The sequence below is a fragment of the Anabrus simplex genome, chromosome 7 (genome assembly GCF_040414725.1).
Source record: "Anabrus simplex isolate iqAnaSimp1 chromosome 7, ASM4041472v1, whole genome shotgun sequence".
Classification (NCBI taxonomy): Eukaryota; Metazoa; Arthropoda; class Insecta; order Orthoptera; family Tettigoniidae; genus Anabrus; species Anabrus simplex.
The window spans coordinates 219,234,051-219,255,744 of record NC_090271.1 but is presented as its reverse complement, the minus strand read 5'-3'; the positions used below and the strand labels follow the sequence as shown (position 1 = coordinate 219,255,744).

General features: G+C 37.2%; 1 protein-coding gene across 5 annotated transcripts in view; it reads right to left on the bottom strand.

Annotated features, from left to right (window-relative positions):
- The window catches only part of LOC136877479 (protein nessun dorma), a 206,844-nt gene that overhangs the window by 46,240 nt on the left and 138,910 nt on the right, over nucleotides 1–21,694 (bottom strand). For all 5 annotated transcript variants that reach the window (XM_067151559.2, XM_067151562.2, XM_067151558.2 and 2 more), the window contains exons 7-8: nucleotides 17,205–17,323; nucleotides 8,532–8,878 (exon numbers count right to left, since the gene is read on the bottom strand). In XM_067151559.2, coding sequence (XP_067007660.2) covers nucleotides 8,532–8,878; nucleotides 17,205–17,323 — 466 coding nt within the window. The remainder of the gene's footprint in view (nucleotides 1–8,531; nucleotides 8,879–17,204; nucleotides 17,324–21,694) is intronic.

Here is a 21,694-nt window from a genome sequence, read left to right as displayed (position 1 = left end):
GCTGTATTAAACCCGTGGAAATAATGAATAATTGTGCAGCTGCAAAAAAATATGGAATAAGGAAAGCTAAAGTTTGGAGTCTAAAAATGCATACTGTACAACGAAGGCATTCATGCTATTTTACAAAGGACTTTCTAAGCCTGATTTAAACTTTTTTAAGCAAAAAGTAGGGGTCATCTTAGATTCAGAGAAATAAGGTATTATATGTTTTTCAGAATGAAATTAAACATACACTTTCATGTAGTATTGGATTTCGAAAAATAACGAACAAGTAAGCCGTAGTGTGGACATCATCCACGGAAACTAAAGTTTTGAACAAACTGATTGCTGTTTCATATCAATTTTAATGTATATGGGGGTTTACGACTTTTATGCAAAAATCGGATATAACAACAATCCGCAATAGCGAGTGAATTTTTCGCTGTTGTGAATTCTCGCTATAACGGACTTCTACTGTATGTGGATAAAAGATGATAGATGGAAAAATTTAGTGTGACAAAGTTTTCTAAAACTTCATGCATTGTTTTATAGTCTTGATGAAACTCTAAAATGATAACAAAGAGGGAGTGATGACCATTGTGGTCTATCTAGAAGGCTATAGTACAATCCTGATTATAATAATTAAAATACACCCAGCTGAAGGAGTTTCTTGTGGTATTAATGGATCTTCATTTTTTCTTAAACAGAGTATACAGTAAAAAAATGGTTGCCAATAAGGAAACAGTATGAAGTTTATGCACCCTGATGTTATTCCTCTTCTATGAAAAGATGATGTAATCTTAAGAAGAATGAGAAACATACTGCTATCAAAAACTCTCTCCTCCAGCCCCTTGAGTCAGCTACTCAAGTTGAGCTGATCGGCGATTGCCTTACGCTTTTGTTTTTGAGAGGAAACTGAGGAGGGGAAGAATCTTTGTATTAAGTTCATAAATTTATTACTTTTAGTCATTTTATTTTTAAACTTACATTAATTACTGTAAATAATTGGTATACCAGAGACATGACACGGGTAATCACGTTCAGCTTGTTAATTTATTGCGCATCATGTTAACAACCTTTTCCCAACGCATTATTAAAACTTCAAATTATAAACGTGAATATTATTTTTCCCACTTCTAATGTCCCAAATCTTCCGAAAAATACTACCTGACAATGTCATCATATCAACTAGAAGCATTTCCATACTGGCTGCCCGCGACCAAAGATTCATAAACATATAAACAAACTACTACTACTTAGAAAAGTTCAAGAAATAAAGTCATAGGTTCATAATATAAACACTGGAGGAACAGGAGTTACACGTGTATTATGTGGTGTTAAAGACTTGTTGTTGGTTGATTTAAATTTATTTCTATTTTGTCGAAGGAAATGTCAGGTTTTTCCTGGATTTCATTAAGGTTAAAAATAGGATTGATATTTTGATCAAGGTTTGTGTGTGCATTTTCTAGTATGTTTAAAAGAGCTCCTTTGTTGGCTACATAAATCTTTATTTATTGAACCTACTTCACACTCAGTTTCCATATTGACGGCCACATTTTCCCAGACACTCTGTTTGGAAAAAAAAAAGTCCGCGAATGCCACAAGATACTCCTCCAGCTGGGCATATTTTAATTATTTTAATCAGTACAGGACTATAGCCATCTAGATAGACCATAATGGTCATCACTCCCTCTTCATTATCATTTTAGATTTTCATTAAGACTTTAACAATGAATGATGTTTAAAAAATATTACTATGTCACACTGAATTTTTATCCACATTTCTTGCTTTGGGGATATTTTAAGTTTACTTGTTTCCATGTATATTAGCTGAAGATGACACCCATATCGGGTCTAAACATTCTACTGCACCCACAACTAGAGATGGTCTATAAATCACAGCCTGTTACTAAGTCACTGATATTTTTCTGTCACCGATATATCAGATATGCTGTCACGAAAGTGTCTGTGACAAAATATCATCTGCTGTAGCTCAAGGTCTATATCCGTTTTTCATTAACCAGTTACCTATGGCGATATTAAAGGTGTTAAATCATACATTTTATCATAGTGTATTTATGAGCACAGTAGAGAGAAAACCTATCTAGCAGCTCTATATGTCAATAGCTAGCTCATGTTTCATATGGTACCTACATAGCACGAATCGAACAGATCAGTCCTTGTCCGATTGTCAAAATAATCACAGTGCTGAATTTGTAATGTTCGTAGATTTAAGGCTATGTGTACAAATTAGTGCAGTATCACTTAAAAATGAGCCAAGTACCATGATCTCAGAAAATATTAACGTCATGACTAGCGCCCGGATTTCCATTCACTATCAAATCTCAAAATATGCATGCATTCATGCACTATCAAATGACGGAACATGCACAATAAACTAGAAAATATGCACTATCCAAATTCAGTCCCACATTGTTATATTTTCATTTTCTTTTGTAAAACTGTACAACTAATTTCTCCACATTTTCTTCATTTAAATTCATTCTTTTATCTAACAGAACATTCCTGAACACAGAAAATTATATTTCTACGTCACAAGAAGTGACAGGTTCATACTCATATGAAGACATTTAGGATAAAGTAGGCTATATCTGAAGTTATCTCTTTTCGAAAATTAACTGCCCTCAATCGATTTAGACACAAGGTCTCTTCGTAGACTTTTAACAGGTGGCATGACACCAACACTTCAAGCACAGTCTAACAATAAATTACAATTTGAAGCGTGTAAGTCTGCTGCTTTCCAATTCCCTTCTTTTCTCAGTTATTTTGGCCTCAGAAGTGTGACCAGTGAGAGTTTGGAGTAAGAAATTCCAGGAAAACAAAACAGGATTCAGTGCAAAACCAAGGTTTGTAAGCTGCTAACTCAGTTTAAAAATATGGAAATAGAGTATGGCTTTCAGTGCCGGGATGTGTCCGAGGACTTCGGCTCGCCAGGTGCAAGTCTTTTGATTTGACTCCCGTAGGCGACCTGCACATCGTTATGAGGATGAAATGATGATGAAGACTACACATTCCCCGTGCCAGGGGAATTAACCAATCATGGTTAAAATTCCTGACCATGTCAGGAATCGAACCTGGGAGCCCTGTGACCAAACGCCAGCACGATAACCATTTAGCCATGGAGCCAAACGCTATCTCAGTAATGCGGCGTCACAGAAGTGTGATTCAAATTTTGAATTCTTAGTCTAACATAGATGGAAAAAAAAAAAAAAAAAAAAAAAAAGCATTAGAGCAGTCGATGCGGGGTCTTCCCGCTTATGTCAATGTTTACTCAATCAACAGATATGAAAGTGCTTGGCTAACTGGATTATAGGACCTCTATGCATCTAACTTTGATTATCAATTAGTATGCCAGGAACACATTTTCTTTCTCAGTGATAGACAAGTAATGTGGATGTACGGTCCCAAATTCTGCAAACCAATGTTCAAAGAAGGCACTATCATGCAAGTTAACATAATATATACGTCAGAGTCAGAAGAAAAGTCATATAATCCAATATAAATGTCCAATTATTCGCTATTAAGTCCAAAATTTTCAAAATATGCATCATACATGAATTTTCTCTCAAAAAGGCCGAAACATGCAAACATGCATGGAAAAAGTACGGTTATTTGGAACTGATTAGTCATAAAACGAACATTTGCAAAGTTTCAGAAGTGTAACCAGCTTATTTAGGAACATGCATTTGCATGGAAATCCGGGCTCTAGTCATGACACAGTACTTTAAGTCCGATTATTAGCCCTTTGGTACAATTACTGAAAGTGAAAACAAAATGTCAATATATTTAACCATTCACAAGTTATTTGAGGTGGACAACTTTGCTGAATAACCTTGAATATGAGAGGAATCTTTGTATTAAGTTCATAAATTTATTAGCTTTTTTTTTTGCTGGAGCATTGTCGTGATGCAAGAGCCAAGTGTTGAGCCGTGACCTAGGATGGAGCTGCTTGAGAGCCTGGATGACCTGAGGCAGATAAGTCTCACTGTACCACTTCGCAGTAATTGTCCTTTGTGTTTCTAGCACAACCCGAGTCAGGATGCCCCGTTTAGTGAAGAATACTGCAATCATCCTTTTCTTCACTGACCTTGAGTTTTGCACAGCCAGCGGAAGTACCCTCGTCTTTAAACAGCCACACCTTGTTCTAGGATTTTGTTGGGACATCGTAATAATAAAGACAAGTTTTGTCACCTGTAACGATGCTATTGATGTTACGCGAAGTCCCATTTTCAAACTATTTTAGCATTTTTCGGCACCATTTCACTCAAGGTGCCCTTTGTTACTCTGAAAGTGAATGGGGCACCCATAGGGAAGAAACCTTTCTAACATGGAGATGGCATGTAGAATTGAGTGAATAGCTGGTGCAGGGATGTGGAGAGTCTCTTCTACCTGCCGATATGTCAACCGCCTCCCTTTTCCTCACAGCTTCAATGTTTTCCTCAGTCACTGATTCAGATGGTCGCCCAAAACAACGATCGTCTTCAACCCCGAAATTTCCCCTCTGGAACTCTTTGTATCAGCAAAAAATCGTTGTCCGATGTGGACAGTCTTTCCCCAGCACAGGAGTCATTTCCTCCAGGCACTGATCAACAGTTAATCCACGAGCAAAATTGTAGTGGATAATTGCGCGTTATTCACCGTTAGACCACACTAACAACTTAACTTGCTTTCAATCCCCTTGGTAACAAATGGTGTGAAGGTCGTGCCTTGCTGTCTTCTAGACTGGTTTTCACCTATCCTTTCATCCCTCACCATAACAGGGGTGTCCAGCCAACCGTTTTTGCGAATTGCAAAACTTTCATAGTGCCCTTTGTATCACCTGTTCTTTGAATAAATGAAACATCTCTAATCTTATAAGATGTTATTTTGACACGATACAAAGTTGCAAATGTCATTTAATATTTAATTTTTCAATACAGGTGTACTTTTTAGAATATTTTAACTTTATATATATCTTATGTAACCGGCTTCCAGTGGTAACACAATATACAGTTAAGAAAAGAGGAAAACAAATCTAATTACACAACACTTTAATACCTTAACACACTATAAACATCAGATGGACTATGCCAATACGCACAAATAAATATCAGGTTGGGCAACGTGACGACTATAATAAAGGCATATGAAGCGGGGCAGGGGAACCTACCAGGCACATAGAGATATGAAAGTTGCGGGTTTCCAGAAAAATCAACAGTGATCCCTTGATTCAAGACATTATTTTCTAAAATAAACAGTTACAAGGTAAATTCCAAACAATCCAGTTACACGATGTTTGCCAAGAGCTTTGCTATTAAGTCAAGAGGTTAACTAAATATACCTTAGCATAATCCAAGTTCTTCAAAACAATTTTGAGGGTAAGAGGAAACAAGATACAAATACAATATTAAATGTAAGTTAATGTGCTTTCTAAGACATCTGAGTGGTGAGTCTGGGCGAGTAGGGCAAACTCCTATGTGAAAATACAAGCGAACATTAAATATAAATTAAAGTGGAACTGAGATCAACAGTGCTTACCCCAAGGTAGCCCATCTCGGGAGCGAGGATTCGCCGATGTGCGTCTGATCGCTGGACTGACGAGAGAACCGAAGGCCACGAAATCTTGCCTCGCTCTCTTAAAAAGGCAAAGCTGGCCCCAGTGTAATTACCGAGTGACCAATCAGAGCATAGGAGCCTCCCTACCGCCTCCCAGATCAAACAATCAAAACTCTTTATCAAGTTGCAAAGTTTTCACAATATTCCGGAACATAGGCAGACATTAATCGCGAACTTTCCATCTTCCAGAATTAGTAAGGACATGCTTCTAGAATCAACAGGGGCCAACACACCCTGTTCCAAAAGTCTGCGTCACAACCTTTCTGGAATGTTACAGATGTTACTGAACAATAATAATTTACAATCAAGTAGTTACTTTAGTAGATAAAGGGAATACAACAAAACATTCCAGAATAATATTCTACACCATACAGGCTAGGTAGGTGAAGGGAATACAACTAAAATATTCTACAACAATATTCCACACCATACCGTAAACATTCCTTAAAAGAGATTCTGCACAGGTCTCACCTTGCCTACAATGATACCTTGATTCCAATTTTATCAATGACTGAGTGTCAAGCTGATGGATGTTCTCTATGAAGAACGAAACATGTACTAGTAACATATAAAATAAACACTGTGAACATGTATTATAGAGGTGGTACTTTTCTGTAATTTAACAAGCCCATTAAGGTTGACAATACGGATCAAATATGTTCATATCTTGTAATAGGAATGGAATCATTTTAAGAGTGCATTTGTAAGGAATCCAGAGAAAACATGTGGCAGAACATCAGGAAAGGTAAGAGAAAGAGACAAAATGGTGGAATGATAGAGTGAAAGATAAGGTAAAGGAAAAGAAGAAAACTTGGAAGGAATGGAAAAGACTGAAAGAGTAGAGCGAGATACACAGAAGAAAAATGAGTTTGCAAAAACGTAATAGCTGAAGAGAAGTTGGAAAACACTTACCCAGGAAGTAAAGGAAGATTTAAACTGTGGAAAAAAATATTATATGGAATTATAAGAAACTGTAGGAATGAAGCAGTGAACACAGGGTTTGTGAAGGATAAAGAAGGAGTAATACATACAAAAAGTAGAAGAGATAATGAACAGATAGAAAGAATATTTCAGTGAATTGCTAGACATGAGAAACGAGACGTGGAGAAAGCATCCACGTAGCAGGAATAGAAGAAGTAACAGAGAAGGAATAAGACATTACTATGACAGGGATGGAACAGGCAGTTAAAATGATGAATGTGGGAAAAGATGTGGGAATAGATAAGGTAAGCATAGAAATGATCAAGGCTGCAGGACCAGCGGAACTCTAGGAGACTTTTGAAATACTAAAGTGTGTATGGAGAGAGGAAAAAGTGCCTGAGGATTGGAAAAAGGGGGCTACAATATCAATAGACCAAATAGATCAACAATAGACTTGATATTCACAGTGTGAACGATAATGGAAAAACATCTGGAAAGGAACAAGGAAATCATATTCATATTTCTGGATATGGAAAAAGCTCATGATACAATTAAGAGAAAACATGTATGGGAATGCCTACTGAAAAGGAATGTACCAAAATCATGAATTAACAAGATAAAAATGTTTTATCATGAGAGTAAAAGCAGTGTACAAGTGGGGAGTGGTGACTGAAACATTTTATACAAAAATAGGTCTCAAGCAAGGAAGTGCACTGTCGCCATTATTGTTTATTATATTGATGGATGAAATCATAAAACGTGTAAAACAGGAGTATCAGTAGTGATGAAGTGAATGCTTTGGTAATTGCAGATGATATGGTGATTTGGGGAAAAGGAGAAAAGGAAGTACAAAGGAGACTGGACATTTGGAATGATAATCTGAAGGAGTTTGGAATGGTAATTAGTAAAAAGAAAACTGTAGTCATGGACTGTGGAAAAGAGATAAAGAGAAGCCAAGTGAACATAGACGGTTAGAGAATGTAGAACAGTTTACATATCTGGGTAGCATTATTAATGGAAGCAATGAAATCAACCCTGAAATGAATAACAGAGTAAGTAAAGGTACAACATTTTATCATTAAGTCAGAGAGCTTTTATGGGATGACAAAGTACCCAAGAGAACGAAATTAACATTATATAAACAGTATTTCATACCAATTGTAACATACGGACTAGAAATGCTGGTAACTAATAAGAGACAATATAGTAAGATCCAAGCAGTAGAAATGAAAATTTTAAGAACATCGGTTTAAAGGACATGAAGAGATAGAATTCAAAATATTAAAATCAGAGAAGAGCTAAATATAGAACTGTTAGTGCAGAACATACAGAAAGCAAGACTGAGATGGTTCGGACATGTAAAAAGAATGGGAAAGGAACGGGTAGCAAGAAGGGAATTGGAAAGGAAAGTTAAGAGAAAGACCAGTTGGAAGACCAAGAAGAAGGTGGATGGATCATATTTAGAAGGACATTAGAGAAGCTGGATTGGATGTGGAGCAGGAAAAGTGGAAGGACAGAAAGGAATGGAGGAGGCTTGTTAACCACACCCAGGTGACTGGAGTGGGACATTGATGATGATGATGATGATGATGATGATGATGATGATGATGATGATTACGAATATTCAAGAAAGGAGATAAGAAGGTGTGCAGTAACTACCGAGGAATCACCATTCTCTTCCAGGATATTGGAAAGAAGAAACTGTGTGAAGTCATATACAAGAGGAACAATTTGGATTCAGAAGTGGAAGGTCAACAGTGGAACCCATTTTCATCCTGAGATATATCACGGTACAAGCTGGGAATATGGGAAAAAGTATTTAATATTAAATATTTTTAAAAAATCAAACTTTCATGGATTAGAAAAAGCATACAACAGCATCCCCACACCAGAAGTCTGGGAAAGCCTGACATACAGCGGCACTGGCAAGGAACTACCTAATAATTATAAAAACAATCTATTATAACTGTTGCAGTTGTGTTAAGACAAAAATTCCAAGACAAAAATTAACTTACCTGAATACCAAATTCACAGCTTCTTATCTTACAATTATTCATAGAGACGGCTGCTCCTGGATGTGCTATTATAGCTACTCGTAATCCTATGAATTGACAGTTATCCAGCTCAACTCGTCCATTATCCAAAACTAAGATACCATCTGTATTTCTTCTAGAACTAGCTTCTAATACACAATTTCGGAGTCTAAGCACACCTTGGCGAACTATTCCCAAGGTCCTCAGTTGGTCATCTCTCAAGGTTATATCTTCTAGATGAAGTGTTGTACTGTCCCAATCCAACAGTGCATCATCCTGCTGACCACAAGCTAGTATGCAAGCTTGATTTTGCTGGTCTTGGGGATAACCTACAAGCAGAATAACAAAATAACAACTAAATAATGTTCTCAGTTGAGGACAGAAGAGGAAGTTTCACTGACAACATAATCATTGATTTCTAATGGTAACAATCACAGCCATTTTATTGTAATATGTTCTAAAAGCACCCAAGTACATTTTAAAAAATCTATAAAACCAATTCAAACCTATTCTTTTAAAGAATTTAGAATTTGGGAAAATACATAACCTAACTGCTACATTTAAGTATATTGTAAGAAGTGAATGGAAACATTTCTCAAACTGCTGCCACCACCACCACCACCACTAAATTGTTTCTTAATAATGTATTATTATTACTATTATTACTTGTAGTTAACATCACAGTAACTCACGACTGCCAACCATCAGGCAAGAATTTTTTTTATTATGGACAGGTTTTTCTTTTATGAATGCATCTGCAACCAACAGAGACTTTTATTCTGGCGGCATTACATTCTTTTGTGGTTACATGTTCTGTGAGTAAATTATTTTCAATGCTACCATAATCGAAATAAGGAATGACATATTGTGGGACTATTGTGAAATATGGTGTGGGGCTATTCTGAAATTTGATACTTGACTGCTTTGTATCAATAAATGTTCAATGCAACCAAACTTTGCCCAGATCAACAGAATTTTAAAAAATTTCATCTACGCTATTAAATGTTGGTCGGTAATGCCTGCCTATCTTTTGACCAAGAATTGGTAGTGCAGTGTTGTAGGGAACAATGAATGAACCTGTAAAGTTGGTGAGAAATTATTCATAAAAAGGGGGCAAAATTGTACCAAAATTAGGGCTGAAATTCTGGTCACTGCTGTTCAGAACGTGAAGGAAGACACAATGACAATGTATGCTGTGTCAAAGAAATACAGGATACCTGGCATGCTTCATGCCCACATTCGTGGTACAAATACACATTCTTCAACAGGGCATCTTACACTTTTGTCAGCCGAAGAAGAAGCGAGTCTGGTTGAATATATAATTAAGTTAGCCAAGAGGGGTTTCCCAGTGGATGCTTTTGACATAAGAGTCATTGTTAAAACCTATCTAGATAAAATTGGAAGAACTACTAAAGCATTTGAAAATAACTTACCTGGCCCTGACTTGCATTATTCTTTCATAAACAGGCATAAAATGGCGTTGTCAAAAAGAAAAACGCAAAATATGAAGCCAAATCGAGCAGCTCTGACAGAAGGCGAAAGTCTAGAATATTTTGCAAATATGAAGGAAAGGCTTGAAGATGTTCTGGACAGAAGTATACTAAGCTATGATGAAACAAACCTTCAGGATGACACAGGCAATCACGTTATAACTTTTAGGAGAGATATGCATCATCCTGGTACAAATGAGGGTGAATTGGTACCACCATATGTGGTTTATAAAGCTGGCATCTATAGGACATGTGGAAGGAAGGAGGACCATCTGGCACAGTTTATAACCGAATGTGTAGTGTATGGTTTGACGCAGTATGTTTCAGAGACTGTTTTTTTAAGATTGTAGTTCCATTGGCCAAGAAATGGGATGGATGTACAGTCATTATTGGAGTTAACTTGTCATCACATTGTTCTATTGATGTTGTGTCTCGGTGTGAGAAGATGGACATCACATTTAATTGCCTCCCTCCCAATGCGACACACCTGCTTTCAGCCACCAGATGTTTCATTTTACGCACCCCTAAAAAAGGCTTAGAAGAAAGTCTTGGACAAGTGAAAAGTTGGATGTGGACGAACAATTTTTATGTCAAAAGATGCTTTCCCTTCATTGCTGAAGGAGCTGGTTGAGAAAATTGCACCTAGTATGGAGAATAACTTGACTGCTGATTTCCAGGCATGTTCAATTCGACCAATCAACCCTGAGGAAATTGCCAGGGTACATGATAACTCGATCAGTGCATCTGTGTCAGAGGTGGTTGTCACATTGTTGACTTCGAAGCAGCCTAGAAAGAGCCGACCATGTAGGAAGAGATGACCAAATGTCTCACCAGGAGTTGGTATCTTGGCAACAGACTTTCAGGCTCCAGGAGGCAGTGGAACTTCTCTAAAGCAATCTTTCTTTTTTTTTTTCTAGTTGTTTTACGTCGCGCTGACACAGATAGGTCTTATGGCGACGGTGGGATAGGAAAGGGCTAGGAGTGGGAAGGAAGCGGCCGTGGCCTTAATTAAGGTACAGCCCCAGCATTTGCCTGGTGTGAAAATGGGAAACCACGGAAAACCATCTTCAGGGCTGCCGACAGTGAGGTTCGAACCTACTATCTCCCGAATACTGGATGCTGGCCACACTTAAGCGACTGCAGCTATCGAGCTCGGTCTAAAGCAATCTCATCATCTCGAAATGATTCAAGTGACACATCAGATGAGGAACTTGAATCAGGGTTTCAGTTCCTAGTGTGGAAGACACTGAGCTACAGCTTGTTTCTGGTGATTTTTGGGTGATGGTAGCTTACAAAACAAAGACGACGATCCAAATTACGTTGGATGTGTCTTAAAAGTTTTAAATAAAGATGAGTTTGAAGTGAAATTCACCAGAACACATGGCAGGCCTGCTGCTTCTATTTTTCTGTACCCTCCAGTTGAAGATATTGACATTGTTAATAGGGCAGATAATGTCAACATCCTACCCGATCCAGAGTTTACAAAGTGAGGTGGACGATTGAAATTTCCTTTTTAACACTGAAGTCCCTAACTTACAGCAGTGCATTATCTGCCCTACTGAAACATTTTAAAATGTGAAAATACGGGCTACTCGTATTAATAGTTTCAATTTTACATTTTTGTTAAATCATCACGTTTTTTGTACATCTGGTACCGGTTTCGACAAGATTCCATGTCATCATCAGCCAAGAACAAATTACACAAAGACAAAATACATTGATCATGACTCCCATAGTAATATCACAATAACAGTTCAAGAAATATACATGATAAAGCTAAAATGATATTTATATATACAAGCTGATTGTCAGTGAGATAAAAATGGTTGTTTTTCTATAGGGTGTACACCTTAGTATTACTAATTAAAAGAATGACTAGCTAAAAGAAATTAATTCTACTTATAGCAAAATATAATTGTCAGCTTTTGATCTATGTTGCTTCTATCTGTTGAACAGTCGGATTCATTTTATAAGGCTTTATGGCGATGTTTGACATATTAAAAGAAGTGAACAACACTTAAAGTGTTCCATATGAATAAGTGCACATTAAAAAGTAAAATTATTCTAATGGGACTGCAACTTGGACTTAACAAATGAAGAATTGTAATGTATTGTCCAATGTAACCAATGGATTAGTTGTCACTGCTAGTTGATATTGACAAGCAAAGTGTCCATTGGAAAGTTCTATATATCGGTTTGTACTCTGATGTGTTTGAGTCATCAGTCCATAGACTGGTGTGATGCAGCCCTCCATGCCACCCTATCCTGTGCTAACCTTTTCATTTCTACGTAACTATTGCATCCTACATCTGCTCTAATCTGTTTGTCATATTCATACCTTGGTCTACCCCTACCGTTCTTGCCACCAACACTTCCTTCAAAAACCAACTGAACAAGTCCTGGGTGTCTTAAGATGTGTCCTATCATTCTATCTCTTCTTCTCGTCAAATTTAGCCAAATCGATCTCCTCTCACCAATTCGATTCAGTATCTCTTCATTCGTGATTCGATCTATCCATCTCACCTTCAGCATTCTTCTATAACACCACATTTCAAAAGCTTCTATTCTCTTTCTTTCTGAGCTAGTTATCGTCCATGTTTCACTTCCATACAATGCCACGCTCCACACAAAAGTCTTCAAAAACATCTTTCTAATTCCGATATCAATGTTTGAAGTGAGCAAATTTCTTTTCTTAAGAAAGCTCTTCCTTGCTTGTGTTAGTCTGCATTTTATGTCCTCCTTACTTCTGCCATCGTTGGTTATTTTACTACCCAAGTAACAATATTCATCTACTTCCTTTAAGACTTTGTTTCCTAATCTAATATTTCCTATATCACCTGCCTTCGTTCGACTGCACTCCATTACTTTTGTTTTGGACTTATTTTCATCTTGTACTCCTTACCTAAGACTTCATCCATACCATTCAGCAACTTCTCGAGATCTTCTGCAGTCTCAGATAAAATAACAATATCATCGGCAAATCTCAAGGTTTTGATTTCCTCTCCTTGGACTGTGATTCCCTTTCCAAATTTCTCTTTGATTTCCTTTACTGCCTGTTCTATGTAAACATTGAAAAGGAGAGGGGACAAACTGCAGCCTTGCCTCACTCCTTTCTGGATTGCTGCTTCTTTTTCAAAGCCCTCGATTCTTATCACTGCAGACTGATTTTTATACAGGTTGTAGATAATTCTTCGTTCTCGGTATCTGATCCCTATCATCTTCAGAATCATAAATAGCCTGGTCCAATCAACATTATCGAATGCCTTTTCTAGATCTACGAATGCCATGTACGTGGGCTTGTCCTTCTTGATTCGATCCTCTAAGATCAGACGTAAAGTCAGGATTGCTTCACGTGTTCCTACATTTCTTCTGAAGCCAAATTGATCTTCCCCCAACTCAGCTTCAACTTGTTTTTCCATTCTTCTGTAAATAATACGTGTTAAAATTTTGCAGGCATGAGATACTAAACTAATAGTGCGGTAGTTTTCACACCTGTCAGCACCGGCTTTCTTGGGAATAGGTATAACAACATTCTGCCGAAAATCGGATGGGACTTCTCCTGTCTCATACATCTTGCACACTAAATGAAATAACCTTACCATGCTGGTTTCTCCTAAGGCAGTCAGTAATTCAGAGGGAATATCATCAATTCCAGGTGCCTTGTTCCTATTTAGGTCACTCACAGCTCTGTCAAACTCTGACCTCAAAATTGGGTCTCCCATTTCATCAGCATCAACAGCCTCTTCATGTTCCAGAACGAAATTATCTACATCGTTACCTTGATACAACTGTTGGATATGCTCCTGCCATCTTTCTGCTTTGTCTTCTTTCCCTAGAAGTGGCTTTCCATCTGAGCTCTTAATATTCATGCACCTAGATTTCCTTTCTCCAAAGGTTTCCTTGATTTTCCTGTATGCAGCATCTACCTTTCCCAGGACCATACAGCCTTCGACATCCTTGCACTTCTCCTTCAGCCATTCTTCCTTAGCTACCTTGCACTTTCTATCCACTTCATTCTTTAATCGCCTGTATTCTTTTCTGCCCTCTTCATTTCTAGCATTCTTGTATTTTCGTTGTTCATCAATCAGGTCTAGTATCTCCTGAGTTATCCACTGATTCTTAGTTGATCTTTTCTTCCTTCCTAACATTTCTTCAGCAGCCCTACTGACTTCATTTTTCATGACTCTCCACTCTTCCTCTACTGTGTTTCTTTCGGCCTTTTCATTTAGTCCTTGTGCAACATGTTCCTTGAAACGATCCATCACACTCTTTTCTTTCAACTTGTCTAGATCCCATCTTTTTGCATTCTTTCCTTTCTTCAATTTCTTCAACTTCAGATGGCATTTCATGACCAACAAGTTGTGGTCAGAGTCCACGTCTGCTCCTGGGAAAGTTTTGCAATCCAACACCTGGTTTCTGAATCTCTGCCTAATCATAATGAAGTCTATTTGATACCTTCCAGTGTCTCCAGGTCTCGTCCACGTATACAGCCGTCGTTTGTGGTGTTTGAACCAAGTATTGGCGAGGACTAAATTATGGTCAGTGCAGAATTCAACCAGCCGACTTCCTCTTTCGTTCCTGATATGTTTGTTTATATCGTATTAAGGAGTAGGTTGAACATAGTAAAGTAGCCGAGGTTCTTGTTGAATTGGTACTTGAAGAAAGGCTCTTATGATGCGAGTTGTAAATACATAAGTTGATCTAGAAAGGTCCTGAACCAAGACGGAACCTATAAGAAATGAGACACAATTTAGAATTACGTAAACCCAGAAAAAATATATTATTAAAGGAAAAGGAATAGAAGACTCACCTCAGGTGCCAAGTTGATAGCAGATGTAACGGGGAGGAACTGACAGACTAAATGTCGGACCTTCGGAGGGGATGGGGAGGGGTGGAGTTTCTAAGTGGGAGGAAGGGGAAGCGCGGTAGAGGCGGGGCTATAATTGGGTGGGCGCCGACGGCGGTAGGGGTAATATGTAAGCGTGTTATGTATAGTTTTGAAAATTGATTGATTTTTGGGTATTCTTTTAATATGTCAAACATCGCCATAAAGCCTTATAAAATGAATCCGACTGTTCCAACAGATAGAAGCAACATAGATCAAAAGCTGACAATTGTTTTTTGCTACAAGTAGAATTCATTTCTTTTAACTAGTAATACTAAGGTGTACACCCTATAGAAAAACAACCATTTTTATCCCACTGACAATCAGCTTGTATATATAAATATCATTTTAGCTTTATCATGTATATTTCTTGAACTATTATTGTGATATTACTATGGGAGTCATGATCAATGTATTTTGTCTTTGTGTAATTTGTTCTTGGCTGATGATGACTTGGAATCTTGTCGAAACCGGTACCAGATGTACAAAAAACCTGATGATTTAACAAAAATGTAAAATTTTCACGTAATATATAGTATTGAAAAGGTGGATATTATCTTTTTCTTTAATAGTTTCATCCGTATGCTTCTGTTTTCATAGACCAAATTGGGACATTATAGTATTTTAAAAGACAATTTCCAAAAAAATTGTGCAAAACTACAGCCTTAATTTGTTAATTTGATAGTCACTATAAGAAAAATGTGCATAATATACCAAACTAATCTTAAGTATTTTATCTACTGGAAACTTCCTTCAAAATAACTCCTAGTTGCACACACAAGGGTCCTGCAATTTTGAAATTAGACACAAGTTAAAGTTACCTGTTAAAAGTTAACCATCCAAAAATTTTACTTGAGTTTAAGTATTATAATAGGTAATGCTGGACACTATACCAAGGTGTACATTTATTCTTTCCACCTGTTAGATTATATACCATGACGCAAGTATGTTTAAAAAAAAAATTAAAACGAACAAACTGGGCTTGCTCCATTGAAACAAGTTGATGCTTCTGCTCGCCTTTCTTAACTGCTGAAATAAGTGTTCTTGTGAATAAAAAAAACGAACATGACTGCGAAATGACACGCAACAATATTAAATAATTTAAAGCTAACAAAACCAGCTGGGCTGGCATACACTGGTAAATAAAACAAAAAACAAGTAGAAGCAGGTATATTAAGTATTTAATGTTTTTAGAAAGATAACACAGAAACACAATGCAATAAAATAATAATAGCAATAAATTATTGATCATAATTTTGCATTAGGTGCATGTTTCCCTTCATAAACATTACCATATTAAAATTTTCATCTGACAGTGATGATCGTTTAGCCCGAAAAATATATTTAGCTGTAGAAAAAAGTCATACTACTGCAGCACTAGACTGAATAGCAGTGTTATATTTAATAGATTTATTAAAATTTGTTCACCTAGAAAGGCAGCATCTGTAAAGGAGTCTTTTGACTTTGAGTCTAGGAAAGTTCTCATCAAATTATGAGCTTTGTTTTTCAGAGATTTGTGTCCTATAAACCTATCTTCAGACTGAAAAAAATCATCTTCATTATTGCTACTTCCGCTAATACTAACATTACACTTTCCGTTTGTGTGCCTTTCTCTATTCAGAGCATACTTTTGCATACTAGTCTGAATATGTATTTCTTAACTTCCAGCTTTGCTTCCGTAAAAAGAAGAAACGGAGGAGTATTTTAGGAATAGTCCACTGTGCATTTTCCATTCACAAAGATATAAAAATAAAATGCATTCAGGAGATAGTGGGTTCGAACCCCACTGTCAGTAGGCCTGAAGGTTTACTGTGGTTTCCCATTTTCACACCAGGCAAATGCTGGGGTTGTACCGTATAAGGCCACGGCTGCTTCCTTCCAACTCCTAGCTCTTTCCCATCCTATTGCCGCCATCAAGACCTATCTGTATCGGTGCGATGATAACCCAATTGTAAAAAAGTTTAAAAAATAAAAATTACAGTACAGGAATGAAAGATTAATGGTAACGATTTGAGCCACTTGATTACAGAAGAATGAAATACCAATGAAAGGACATTAATACCATAAAAAAGGTATTCTTGTCTTAAGAGCAATTTTACAAAAATATGACTAATCTTTCATTCCTGCACTGTAATTTTTTTTTTTTACAATTGGTTTAACATCGCTATTACTGACAATGCTAACAAACTTGAACGAGGTAAAAGCTCAGTGAAATATAAGCAGGAACACGTGTTCAAGAAATTAACGCATAATAAAACTAGAATTGTAATACTGTTTTACCTTTAATGGTACAATCCTTCGAAAATTTTCCTTTCCCATCTGTCGAATGAACTCCTGGGCACAGAAGTATTGTATCACCTGTTACTGCCTCTTGAATAGCTTCAGGAAGAGTTGATGGTCTAAAAGAAAATAAATACTATTAGATATAATATAGTAACAAAATAGGTAGCTAGGAGGGAGTGGCAATGCAATGACAGGTTAGTGTGGGTAGAAAAAGCACTAGAAAGGAGACAAACACAAAAACATAAAAGACTAGAGCAAATTTGACCATTTTCAACACATTGTTGTCTTCAACATAGGAGTTCCTATTCAGGACTACCAAGACTTCGACGTCAGTGTGGACGCTTAGGTTCTGACCGATCCCAAAGGTTGTACCAGTTCCAAGTCTCCTATTATGGACTGGCTTCAGAATAGTACCAGATTACCAAGCTGTTCTCAGATTTTTCCAAGAAATCTCAGCATTTTGTTCTTCATTTTTAATCCTTGACCATTTAAAACAGAGGTGGCCAAGACCTGCATCCCTCGGGCACTAATCGCACCTCAGGAGTGCAACAACGACCAGCCAGTGCTCTGACTAACCCCCACCATTGCAATATTCAGTTTTAATTTTGTGTGGCTATTTCTAGCCGAGTGCAGCCCTTGTAAGGCAGACCCTCCGATGAGGGTGGGCGGCATCTGCCATTTGTAGGTAACTACGTGTTATTGTGGTGGAGGATAGTGTTATGTGTGGTGTGTGAGTTGCAGGGATGTTGGGGACAGCACAAACACTCAGCCCCCGGGCCACTGGAATTAACCAATCAAAGTTAAAATCCCCGACCCGGCCGGGAATCGAACCCGGAACCCTCTGAACTGAAGGCCAGTACGCTGACCATTCAGCCAACGAGTCAGACAATATTCAGTGAAAGTCAGTGTGTGAGAGATTTATATGCTGACAGTTGCAACAGACGGGGGTAAGCGGAAGGTGATTTGTGGTAAAATCAGACTGATGAGGCAAAATCCACATTCACAGTCTTTGTAATCAAACATAATATGACTACAAAATAATATGTATTTTACAACACTAAAAAATCTTTTTACATAAGCAGAAGTACTCAATCTTTTCAGCAAAACTAAGGGCACTGTGACCCAAGATGGGATGTGCGTTAGTTTATTTAGGTTTGGACTGTATGTGGTGTATGTCTGGAACAAGACTTATTTTTTTACAGTTTGGCTTTACATCGCAGGTCTTACAGCGATGATGGGACAGGAAAGGACTAGGAGTGGGAAGGAAGCAGCCATGGCTTTAAGGAACAGTCCCAGCATTTGCCTGGTGTGAAAATGGGAAAACATGAAAAACCAAAACTATCTTCAGGGCTGCCAACAGTGGGGTTCAAACACGCTATCTCCCTAATGTAAGCTCACAGCTGTGCGCCCCTAACCGCACAGCCAACTCGCTCGGTTTGGAACAAGAGTTTCGCCATACAGTCAACAGCACAGAGCTGCACAGGTTAAAGTCTCTCAGGGCTTGGTGCTAGGTCCTATTCTATTTTTGATTTACATTAATGACATACAATCTTTAACACTACAGGGAAAATGTCAATTATTTGCCGATGATATCTTTATAACTTATAAAAGACGAAGTGGAACACAAATTATGGAAGATATAAATTGTGACTTGAACAAGTTATTGGACTGGGCTTTATCTCAAATACTGATCATAAATGTGAATAAAACAAAATACTTAATCTTTCATAAAACAGCTCATAAGATCACAATGGCTAACACTGTTATCTCACAAAACCAAGTAATAGAGAGAGTCAGCTCAGCTATATATCTTGGTATAGTATTAGACTCAACACCTTCCTGGAAAAGCCATATTCATTATGTAATCAGCAAAATTACCCCTCTGATAGAAATAATGTATAGATTAAGATACAGTAATTTCTTGCACCAACAACTGAAGTGTATATATTATGCAATGATACACCCACATCTAACATACATAAGCTTCATTTGGGGAAGATGAAGGAAAAATTATGTTAATCATTTGGAAATCCTACAAAAAAAAAAAAAACCAAATTGCATTTTCATCATCAGTCTTTGTGTATAAGCTAGACAGGAAACTAACCCACTCTACTGTTAACTTCCCCCATTTTAGTGAAATTCATAGATATGAAGGGGATCATTAAGGATATACATACTTTTCACTCCAATTCAGTAATATATGGAGTGAAAGGTGTAGAATCATCAATGTTTAGGGGAATATAATTTATTGCCTCCTGTTTTAAAGAATTGTAAATTGGTTAAATGTTTTAAGGAAAAACTGAAGGAATATTACTCCTATACAGATATCTTAATATTATTTCTTTATAACTTTAATTAATACATTAATATTGTCCATATTTAGTATCTTATAGCTAGAGGCATGATTTTTTGCATTAATTTTTGAACGATTTTGCGAGAAGGATACTAATTTTTGCGTTATTTTGCGAAATAGATATTGACGTATCGCTTTAATTTTGCTTTAATGAAATTCTAAAATCAATCATTAAAGATTTAATTACTGTCACTGATCGTTGATTGTGGAGGTTTAATTGATAGACTGTACATACCTGGTACATACTTTTGAAGCCATTTCCGGATTGCAGGGTTGTCTACCTTCTCCACCGGGATGTTGGCTTTGAGTAGCATCGCTGTTGTTTCGTGAATAAATTCTATTTTTTTTACTCTTAGCTTTCTTTTTCATATCTAATGAGAGTTCTATTGTTGCCTGCCGTTTCATTGTTGGAGTGCTAAATTTACGTTCTGAATGTTCCTTATTTTTAAAACAATGTTTTGAGACAGTATCTTCTTTCTCCCACTCGATACGAACATTACAAAATTTACACATTAAAATATTGCTTTCTGAAACGTATAAACCTTCACTCGCAAACGGTTTAGCTCTGCTGTGCACCGTAACACTTGTCGAGCGATCCATCTTCACTACTCTGTGGTCACTTTCTTAATTTTACCTGACCACGAAGCAGAAATACACCAGTCAATTGTACTGCTTGTAGACGTCATTAGGGATTCCAGGATTGCACAATGCCGTGAGGAGACAGGTTGGGGTGGGATTACCAGCCACCACAAGAAAAACATTCCAAACATTTCGTTTGGCAAAAAACTTGGAGCCAACCCCTTTTCTTTGATGCTATGTCTTAAAGAGATTTTCCAGAACATTAATTGCAACCTCGCCAAGACATACATGGGGAAAACAATGCGAATGCACAAACATCAAAATGAAAACGAACACAATACTTACCGTAAGGGCAGTAGCACAAAATACAAAGCTAGGAGGGCAAAAACAGGAAGGAGAAAGGCCAGGACCTAACATTAAAGTTTGACAGGTTGCCAGATCAATATTACTCACTACTAAATAACAGACGAAATAAAATTGTAAATCAGATGTTTACTTAAAGAGAGAAAAAATTCATAGCATTTTTAATTAAATATTTTCTTTCTTCTTTTAAATAATAAATGAAGGGTAAATAACTTTCTTTCAAAATAATTAACAATTAAATAAACAAATGAATGAAATTCATTATAATTTACAGTAAAAGGTTCCTACGTTTAAAAATTAAATAAGTTAAGCAACCAATAAAGTAAATAAATAAATTATTAAGTTACTAAATTGTAATAAGTTAGACCAGTAGCTAAATTATAATACAGAAAAGGTTTACAATCTTGTGCGTGCGTGTGTGTGTGTGTGTGTGTGTGGAGGAAACGGAACCAGGGTAGACAGCTACCCAGGGATAAGCTTACAGTAGATGTTGAGGAAAGTAGAAGAGGAGGAGGGTACCAATATCAGTATCAACATTCTAAGGCAACATGTATGGGTCCAAACCTATTTGGGGATGTGTAGGATCTGGTTAATGCTGGACGGTAAGTTTAAGGGAGTGGAGATTGTTACAGAGGAATAATGTGCAGGAGGATGATCAAAGATTAAATATTACGGAGTGGATATGTGGAAAACAGGGAGCAAAATTTGTAGATCCTAATGGGTGGGTAGAAGATGGGGATCTGCACTCAGGTGGCCTTCACTTGAACTGCAGTGGCATGTATAACTTAGGAGGTTTATTTAGAAGAGTTGTAGGCACGTACGTTAAGGGAAACTGGTGGATAAGGGAGCTGTGATACAAGTACAGGGAGCTAGAAGTCAAGACTTTTTTTTATTAGTGATTTAACATCACACTAAACACAAAGGTTTTTGTTTATGCAAGGATGGGAATGGGCTGGGACTGGGAAGGTAGTGGCCTTAAGTTACAGCCACAGCATTTGCCTGGTGTGAAAATGGAAAACCATGGAAAACCACCTTCGGTGCCGCCAACAGTGGAATTCGAACACACCATGACTTGAATGCAAGCACACAGCTATGCAACCGTAACTCTCTCGGTGAAGTCAAGTAAGGATGAGATAATGTTACACTGTAGAAGTATTGTAGTATTGTAGAGAAAGACATATAATTAAATAAT